Raw genomic sequence first — 10,183 nt, forward strand, 5'->3', positions numbered from 1 at the left:
TATATATATAAAGACACACACATATGTCCATCAATTAATGAAAACAAACATTTTATTTTTGTTTTTATATGTTAACTACTTTAACTTTCATCATCAACAAAGAACTTAAAGCCACAATGCTTCCATCACTTTATCTCCTTCTGCACTTTATTTGAATCACCCACCAAAAACACGTACAATAAATACCACACAAATACATGTCATACACGAACAATTCAGCTAATATATATGGGGAATTGCTTGATCGGAGGGATGGCAGACGGCGACAAGTCTGCCGTTATCAAAGTCACGACGTTAAACGGCGGCATAATGGAATTCCACGCCCCTGTAACGGCGGAATCCATCACAGACGAGTTTCCCGGTCACGGAATATTCCCGAGCCACGACCTCTTCTGGAAGCCGTTACCCCACAGCCAACTCCTCACCGCCGGAGAGTCCTACCACTTGCTTCCGCTGCTGGACAACATCGTTACAAGCGGCAGTACTGGATCAAAAGCGGCGAGGTTGGGGCACGTGAGATCTAACAGCGCCCCGGATCAACCCGGTGCTGCCGCGGCACCCTACAGGATGTCGTTTCACAGCCCAGTTGGGCTCACGAAGAAGTCGGCCGTATCAAGGGCGGCGGCGCGTGGGTTCTGGAAAGTGAAGCTGGTTATCAGCCCGGAGCAGTTGATGGAGATATTATCGGAGGAGGAGAAGACGGAGGAGCTCATTGAGAGCGTAAGAACTGTGGGGAAGTGTGGGAGCTGCGTGTACGGATCTGATGAGTGGAGCTTTTGTAGCAGTAGAAATGCGGCTTCTAATTCTAACAAAGATGCATCCTTATTATTAGACTTTTAGAAATTTGGTAGATACATGCAAAATCCAACGTTGGACTTCTTGGTTTAATTTACTTGCACTTTCTCTCAATTTACATATATTGTGCCATATTTGTTTTTTTGTCTAATCTTTCCATTTTTGGAAATGCAATTGACCCAAATTATTTCTAATGTCCGATCTCCTAATGGGAATCGAAACTGAATCGTAAATTAACTTCAAGTTTTAAGAAGTGGCCATCGACTCTTGGGAACTCAATGGATACATCTTTCGCGTGTGGGTGATTTTTTTTTTCAAATATAAGAATAAGAATGGTATGTTAAATAAATGTCTCCAATGGAATCGAAAATAATTTTATATTTAATTCTTCTAAAAATTTATATTTCTCCCGAGTTCCAATTAATTAACGACATCCATTAAAATGATTAATTAATGATCCGCTAATGATTAATGTTTGGGGGGATATGTTTGCAGCAAAAAAATAGTAACTGTAGAGAGACCAAGTGTAATATAATTACTACGAAGGGTCCGAATCCCATTTGAAGATTGGCAGGAACAAACTAAGAACAAACTAGAGTGCTGTTAATTCTTGTGAAAAGAAAGCCAAGACTCCAACAAATGGAGCATTGATATAAGTGGCAGGCTCAGATTGTTGATAATTATTTCTATCATTCCAAAAATTATCTCGATTGTCTGGACCACCTATGATGGCTCCTACGAGAACGTTCGGATTAGGTGAAGAAGAGTACAGGTATTGGAATCCATCGCCACATCCGATGTGAGCTGAGTGATCATGCACAGATGGTAAGGAAGAACCTCTGTGATGTATACGTAACGGGTATCTCTGCCCGAATCCAACCATATAGGACATTTTGGATGGATTTTCGCCTAATATGTAATCGACTTGCTTCTTGGCTAAGGCCACAAGGTTTTCTGAGGTGATGGTAGAAATCCCACAAGTGATCACTCCTCCATTTGAGTTGAGATATTTGGCATACGTTAGGATGAGGAAGCTTGATGTGGTTACATATTGGAGATTGCTTTCACTTCCCTTGTAGAAAAGTCCCCCTGAAGTCAATACTTTGTTTAGACATTATCGAACCAATTGTCCGAAAGATAATAAATGTTTTTACGAATCGAATGAAGTCACACGACGTACGAATTAATTAGATTTTCTATTTAGAGGGTGCCATAAACTTGCATTTCTTTTCGTTATTTGTCTCTAAAATTATTATTTATTTGTTTTTGCTATTATGGGAAGGTAACCTGGAGTATACTGTGCCTGAAAATTGGGTGATCCAGGGATCAGAGAACATATGTAATTGTCTGAATGCACTTTGTACAGTTGAAATTCTTGAACATTCAATTCTAAGAAGGCCTGGAAATATAACCGAAAAGGAAAACAAAGTTCTTTTTAACCTTCAGCTGAAATTTTCTGAAATTAAGAAACAAGAAATGTGACCTTGGAGAGTAAAACTTTGGTTCCAGCTCGCTTGTCATCCCAACTAAAGGAGTAATCGTCTTCATCGGCCCCAAGTGTGACACCGTTTGACTGAATGTAAGCCAAATACGAGGCATTTTCCGAAGCTCTATGAATCCATGATGCTCCCCACAAAAGCTCATCCTGAGTCCGAATCATGAAAATGAGCTTCGGAATATACGATTTTCTGAAACTAATAAAGTAAATGGTGCAAATATGCCTCACATGATATCCTGAATAGGAGCAGTAAAACGGACAGACAACGGAACCAAGAGAGTCACTGTAAGCACCTTTGTAGCTATCAGCAAAATCGAACAACTGCACACACACACACACACACACACACACAGAGAGATATATATATGTGATTCAGAAGAAGTTCTGTGATGATTTTGAGCAAGCGATGAATTGAAGAATACAATGATAACAATTAACGGCCTGATCACCTTCATTGCTGTGTTGAGTAGTTTCTTGGAATAAGGAGGATCTGAATCTTTGAACACGATCGAGGCAGCTGCCAGTGCTGCAGCTGTCTCGGCTGCTACATCGGACCCAGGATTCTGAGGCGAAACCTTGTACACATTGCGTGGTGTGTCCATGTCCTCGGGTCTTTCCCAGCAACGGTGATCCATGTTAGGGTCTCCCACCTGCGTCATTCAGATAATGCTGCATTATTTCACGTTGTTATGGCGTGCCTCATATTGCTACCTGTCATAAACTCAAACGAGTGTTTGCTATCATGTCTAAGACATATTTTATAACAATGGAGCATTACGGTAGTTCTAGAATACTTTAAATTACGCGAATATGCGTTGCCTTACTCACGTACGCCAAGGGATACTAGCTAGCTACTTGACATTGATTAGAGGTCGAGTTTGTCATGTTTAGAAGTTGATAATTGTTTGATTCTCACTTGAACGTATAAGGTGGCTGGAGTAGCTGTGGCTGCTTTTAAGAGATAATCCGTTCCCCAACGAACGGCCTCCTTGGCATTTTCTAGTTGATTTTGCATAGAGTAACCAAATTCAATGACACTCCAAGCTAGTAGCGTCGTTGTAAAAGCCATTGGCAATCCGAATTTGACGTTGTCCCCTGCATCATAGTATCCTCCTACGAGATCAGCCTGAAATTTAAGTTTCCCCATATTAAATAGATGAAATGCAATTTAAGCCATCTATCTCCTAATATAAGTTACATGGTTGGTAGAGCCATCAGACAGCCCTGAATCACCCCTCCACGTGAGACGTTGATTCGAGGTTAATCTCCCTGATCTCTGGCCCTCAAAGAAGAGGATCGATTTCTCGAGTGCTTCCGAATAATCTTGGGAAGTGAAGGCAGAACAAGATAGAATAAGCAAGTATAGAGAGAAGCAACGAACATGCATGATAACATTTAATGTTGAGGAACAAGATGACATTTTCTTGAAAAGCTTGTGAGTCTAATCATAACTCGCATATATTTATTTATAGGAGTGTGCTGTGCGGTTAGAGAAATCGTTAGCAGTTGTGTCATGTGTGAGATAAAATAAAGAAAATCACATTTTTGAGTCACGGGATCAGCTGCGATAAACCAGACATCATGTTGCGTTCGGAGGAAACAATGTTTTGATCTTAATGTCCCATACGGTGGAAAGAACAAAATCTTTTAAGATAATCTCAAAATCAGCCGCCAAAGTACTGAACATCTTAGTTATAGTTTAGATATGAAAATAGTTATAATTATTTTTAATAGATATAATTAATTTAATTTTGAAATTAAAGAAAAATAATATAAATATATTAAGTATTGAAGAATTTGTATAGGAGTGGAGATTCAAAGGAGAAAATGAGGGAGACTGAAAGTGATGAAAGTTATAGTGATATTTGCAGAGAGGTTTATTTTTAATATAGCGTATTGTGTGAGCAGATGTTTACATTTATAAACTATTATTTTTTAATAATATATAATTAATTTAATTTGAATGAATGAAAAAAATGTACAATATAAAAACATTTATAACTATTTTAAGCATTAAATAATTTTTTTGTTTTGGTTGGTTGATTGAAAATTCAGAAAGAGAAGAAAAGGGTTGGAACAAATTTTTTTTTTTACATAGAATAAAAATGGTAGTTTTCACCAACATATTAAAATATTTAATAGAAAAGGTAAGAATTTAATGTAATGTACATGTCACATATTTTAATATAATATTGACTAGTATAAAATATGTAAACCGTGTACGAGGTGCTTTTTTTAATTTGATGTAACGACTATTTTTTTTTTACACAAAAACTCGTATAAGAAAGTGTCATAGATCAATTTTCTCAGATATATTTTCAACCTTACCTGACTCATGAAAATTATTATGATTTATGTCAAAAATATTATTTTCATTGTAAATATAGATCAGAGCGACCATCCGTGACATAGAAATATAAGAACTTCAACACAAAAAGATATATTCTTGTTTGAAATCTTTCTCACCACTTCTCGGATTTTCAGTGCTTAGTTGAACTTTTAAAAATAATTTCTTACAAATACGAGCGGATAACTTATAGATTTGTTCCTTTTTTCAAAATAAAAACAAATTTCGACATAACTATGGTAATTCCTAGATTAATGATTTTTTGTTTGAGTCATAATTGTTTGAGTTGGGAGAGGCATCCAAAAAGTGGTGAACTTAAGCTTCAGCTCCAACATTTCATTAGCTAGACTCGAGTCGATTCGTTTCATTTACACCCGGTCCATAAATATGCGGACTTGTTGGCGCCTCGGATTTAAAGATATCAATGGTCATCATTGCTTCTTGAGAAAGAAAAATAATAAGTGGCATCAAACTGGTAAACTTAAAGCAGCCGTAATCAATCGCAACATTAAGGGAGAAGATATAGAGACTTGCGTGATTTCAGTGTAAAATTAAATGGTTTTGGTTGAATTTTGGTCAGGTAATGGGCGTAATTAAAGGGTGGAGGCGTGCAATTATCATTGTCATCTGCACAAAAACAGAAGCATAATGTGCGAGTGAGATCGAAAGTTGGAACGGTGTTTTGGCGTTTGTGAGTTGTGATGTCGCATCGCAGTCACGGGAACTACAAGCTCTATATTTCACGTGTGCTCCCATTGCCCAACTGCAGCATATATAATTTCATGCTACTTTACTTTTTGTATTAACGAGGTTTTCTCCATAAACAATGTGTCATAAAACTTGTCGCATATTTATTAAAGTTTTAAAACGAACATAACATACTGTGCGAAGCTTTGAAACTAAAATTTCATACACAAAATCTTAGGTTGCATAGAAATAATAGGGAGATTTGATGGAAACAACTACTTAAAAACATTGTAATAGAGGAATCTGAAATTCACTAATTCAAAGATATCTCGGGAAATATATTACACATTCCCACTATCCAAACACCCCTTTAGTATCCCGTGAATGCACATAAAAAGGATGGGAAGCTGGAAGCTTATGCCAGCAGAACAGCAGCCATTTTGGTGTGCTTTTTTTATTCGATTTCATACAGCCACAACAAAAGACCGTCATAGGATTCTTTCATGCGCATAGGATTCTTTCGTGCCTTCTGGACCGGCTGAATGTGATCATGAATTTAGCAAGAATTTAAGTGATGGAAAACGAAAAGAAAAACAGAAAAAGGCCATGAAAATGGAGCTCAGTGAAGAGAGAGGCTATTTAAGAACTTTGGCACACAGGTTGACTGTTTACTGGAGAGTTCATAGAGTGAGAATAATCAGTGTTCTGCACGGATTAGTCTATGCTACAGCATGAGTGTTTCTCCGCCTATTATAATATCATTAGATCATGTGAGTCTCTCACATCTTTATAAAAGTTGACATATATGTTGATGATCTAAGGCTAACATTTGACTACATCATAAGAGGAAAAATACTCATAGAATAATCCGTTCAGCACATATCTCAAATTAAATCTGACATTTCAGCTTGCAACATCAACATTTATTACACGTTTCAGGATATGAAATAAAACTATTAAAAGTCATTTGAAAAATTACCCAGATCTTACATGGATACGCGGCCGAAACATAAATAAGATAGCTAAGAAGCAAGAAGCCTTGCTATTTTTGTGCAATGGGGTGCAGCATGAACTTCTACTCAGCAGCTTCGACACGATTTGGTGCCTCAACTTCTTTTAACTTCTCCAAAGATGACAGACGTCCATCCAGAGATTTATAAAGGCCATTCATCTACAAAAAAATAAGGAATAGCCAATCGCATTTAAAATTTTCAGCTTAGAGTTTCTCATAGGACCGGATTTCTTATGAACTTTGAACTCAGAAATTCACAATCAAGAAAAATATTACCTACCCTCAGAATCATGAAAAATTGAGTAGAATGATCTACCTATAAGGTCGTATAAAGTTGTCACCAACCATCTTGTACTGAAACATGTAGGATATAATTGGTTTTGTTTCCATTGTTTTCGGGTGTTTTTTTTGGGTATTTCAAGATTTTAAATATATGGCATTGTTTTACAATAAAACATAGCAATATGGCCCTTAAAAAATATATAGCAATATGGCATTTTTGGAGAAATATGAAAATTAAATTTAAAATTAATAATCAAAGGGAGATGTAAAACTAAACTCTGAAAATGAAAGGAAAATAAGATAAAACGAAAGCAAACATTGCCTTCATATTTGACAACTAAAATGATGCAAGATCATGGATGTCTACTCTTCTTTGCTTCAGGCCACAAGTGAGAGTTCACAAATCAAATGGCTGGATGGGTAACCTAAAGATAAATTCTTCATGCTAAAATTAAAATCCCACCCAATTTAACATCACCAATAGACAGAATGTCTGCTTCTTATCTTATTACCAGTCCTCTACCAAAAGCATCACTCCAAAAGCATCACTTTTATGTCCTTGTTAACCTTGCTAAATTTTTCATTGCATTATATTGATTGGGAATGTACTTTTCCGTTTATTTTCTTTTTAAATCCCTCGATGTTTCAGTTACTTTTACAGCAGAAGCCAATTTTTCCAACACACTACATGATTTGGACAAAGTCTATGAAACCTTCTTATGGTGAAATTATCCCCCACTTAATATGAAATTTGGGTATGAGATGGACAGTGTATGATAGAGTTACATGTAATTTACGTAATGGTCAAAAGGTGTGACAATTTTGATGTGCGTATAAGAGAGTTACATGTAATATACCTAATGGTCATAAAGGTGTAAATTTTGATTGCACATCGCAACCGACCTCTGAGTCATGGACAAAAACAGAATATGTGCCCCATCAATGCCTTTGTAATTCAAGTTCCCAGATTCTTTACTGACCTACTTGTAATGCTACAACTTTCATAAATTGTTGTTCCTGACCGGGATTTATAGACTTTTGGCAAAGCAACGAGTTGTTATTGTTGGTTGCCATGGTCTAGAGTTTAATACTCGGCCAAAGTGGTTTAATAGCATTGATAAACACCAAATCTTACTTGTCTTACATTAGTTTATATTTATTGGTCTAGGAAATTTTTTGAGCACGTAGCCACAGTTGATTGATAGCGCTTCATAATATACTCATGTTGGAAGATCTTATTACTTTTTCTTTTTGACAACAGTTTCATTATTTCCACCATGTTGCTTGATTAAATTTTTTATCATATGCCAGAGTCAAACCAACATCTTTTCATTGTAATCTCAAACAGCGGCAGATCTTAAAACCAAAACAACTATCTTTGCCAACACTTGAGCAGTCAACGACCGTCCTTGCAATCCAAATATAACTGTGAGATTACTTCTACGTCACTATCTTTTAACCAAACTTTTGCAATTGTTACATGATAATCGAAACAAAATCCCTGGTCTGTTAAAGATCTATGTACCTTTAATATCTAAAGCAGGCCTAATTTCATGTCCAAAATTTCACCTTCCCCCAATACTTGTAAAAAGAAGGCCCAATTTCTTTCCTGTTCTAGGGAGATATTAATTTACAGGGGGTGACTTCAGGATGAAATTTGATACCGGGAAAGATACAGAACTAGCCCACATAACATACAAGACAAAATGCACAATTGTATAATTAAAAAGACAGGTTGTGTTTAAAACTGAAAATGAAATATAAATGTTTCAAAAAATAAAGGATGCATTTCGTGATAACCCTAAAGGTAAGTGACTGAAAATGATATTTTGCATGATAAGAGTTGATTATGTGGTTAAAGAAATGCAACAGGAACAAAGATATTGAACGATTGAACATTCTTCATACAAGCCTACCTATGGATGTTAACCCTTCATCCACAAAATTCTGCCACGGCAAATGTAATGCAATCCCAAATTAACTGTACATAAATGTCACCACTTCTAAAGCTGAGCATATTTACAGCTCGACCTATTATATTCTAGAACTGAATTAATTCTTCAAGTCTATTGAATCCATTTTCTATTAACCAAGGCAATTAAATCCAGTTTATTAGGAAAGTAATACCACAAATGAAACAAAAATAAAAATAAAAAGACGAAGAAAAGACATCGATTTCATTTTAACCTACAATTAACAGTATTACATGATTAAAGGTTTCATGTATCCTTACAATCAAGAATCTAATTCATGAAACTAGAAAATTTACCAACAATAACGAAACCATGGACCTCCCGTAAAATTTAAGCATTTAAAATATCAGTCATAACATGGTTACCTGTTCAGAAATGGCGTGGTGAGCTATCTTATAATCCTTGTGCAATAAATAGAGACCCGCGGCACATGAGACGGCGGCGCCGGTGAAGAACGACGCAAGCCTCACTCGCAGCACATAACCCATCATCTGTCGAATTTCAATTTCAAGTTACCGAATCGTCGAACCGATTTGTGCACATATATATTTTTCGAGAAAATTTGAAAATAAATGGTATTTTCACTCTCTTTTATAAACACGCGAGCCAATTTACCAAAAAAAATATAACTATCATTGATGCAATTCAATTTTTTAAATAAATTTTGACAAAAACTTGTGTGAGACGGTTTCACGGGTCATATTTTGTGAGACATATATCTTATTTTGGTCATCCATGAATTACTTTTTATGCTAATAGTATTGTTTTTTATTGTGAATATCGGTAGGGTTGTCCCGTCTCACAGATAAAAATTCGTGAGACCGTCTCACAAGAGACCTACTCATAAATTATATAAAGCTCGAGCATATTCTAATATAAACTGATTTTTTAAGAAAAAACCCATAAAGAGGTAAAAATCAAAGAAAATAAATCATAACATATTTTGACATGCCAATCATTAGTAAAAAACTTAAAATTAAATTTTAATTAATTTGTATTGATGAGTTGAAATTTATTGAGAAAATACATGAATTCTAACTTAATTAATTAAATTTTAGCATACCAGTTCTAGATCTCTAAACACTTTATTTATAATAATTTTTACTCGTGTTTTTTTTTAAAAATACATATAAACTAAATAAAGTCTCTGCATTGAAGATTATGTATTTTCAATGAAATATAGAAGGTAATTTAAGAACAAATGACCATTAAAACTATAATTTGAATGAATATAATTTTAATTGTCTCTCTTTTATTAGGCTAATTAAGATTCCAACTAATGAAAACACATTCTCCCAGTATTTATCTTCTTAATTGTTACTATTTTCTTCTGGTCATGAAAGGTAAGGATATTATCTCTTTAAAATTGAACTAAAAAGGAAATGATAAGCAATTAAGAGGAGACAATATGCTGTAGATTTTTATAGTTTGTTTATAAAACAAATTATAAATGGTCATATATGTTGTGTATTTTTTTTAGTAGCAATCGAATTAAAGTCATAATATAAACATATATGATAAATAATACACTTTAAAAAAATACGGTGTCATCACAATTTACTCTAGTTGCCATTTTTTTTTTTTTTTTT

General features: G+C 35.0%; 2 protein-coding genes and 1 long non-coding RNA gene across 3 annotated transcripts; 1 reads left to right on the forward strand and 2 right to left on the reverse strand.

Moving 5' to 3' along the window:
* The first annotated feature begins 121 nt into the window (after positions 1–121).
* Positions 122–969, forward strand: LOC140983475 (uncharacterized). Its single transcript, XM_073450542.1, has one exon. The coding sequence runs from the start codon at positions 229–231 to the stop codon at positions 838–840; it is 612 nt and encodes a 203-aa protein (XP_073306643.1). The 5' UTR covers positions 122–228; the 3' UTR covers positions 841–969.
* Positions 970–1,343: 374 nt separating this feature from the next.
* LOC140983184 (endoglucanase 1-like) lies at positions 1,344–3,719 on the reverse strand. The gene is made up of 7 exons (XM_073450119.1): positions 3,492–3,719; positions 3,210–3,419; positions 2,743–2,943; positions 2,522–2,614; positions 2,279–2,440; positions 2,083–2,194; positions 1,344–1,884 (listed from the first exon to the last, which is right to left on the reverse strand). Exons 1-7 carry the CDS (start codon positions 3,711–3,713, stop codon positions 1,388–1,390), a joined length of 1,497 nt encoding a protein of 498 aa, XP_073306220.1. The 5' UTR covers positions 3,714–3,719; the 3' UTR covers positions 1,344–1,387.
* A 2,488-nt stretch (positions 3,720–6,207) lies between these two features.
* On the reverse strand, positions 6,208–9,189 carry LOC140982428 (uncharacterized). The gene is made up of 2 exons (XR_012176265.1): positions 8,960–9,189; positions 6,208–6,498 (listed from the first exon to the last, which is right to left on the reverse strand). It is a non-coding gene; the product is annotated as an uncharacterized lncRNA (long non-coding RNA).
* Positions 9,190–10,183: the final 994 nt, after the last annotated feature.

This window comes from Primulina huaijiensis, chromosome 8 (assembly GCF_012295235.1).
Source record: "Primulina huaijiensis isolate GDHJ02 chromosome 8, ASM1229523v2, whole genome shotgun sequence".
Taxonomy (NCBI): domain Eukaryota; kingdom Viridiplantae; phylum Streptophyta; class Magnoliopsida; order Lamiales; family Gesneriaceae; genus Primulina; species Primulina huaijiensis.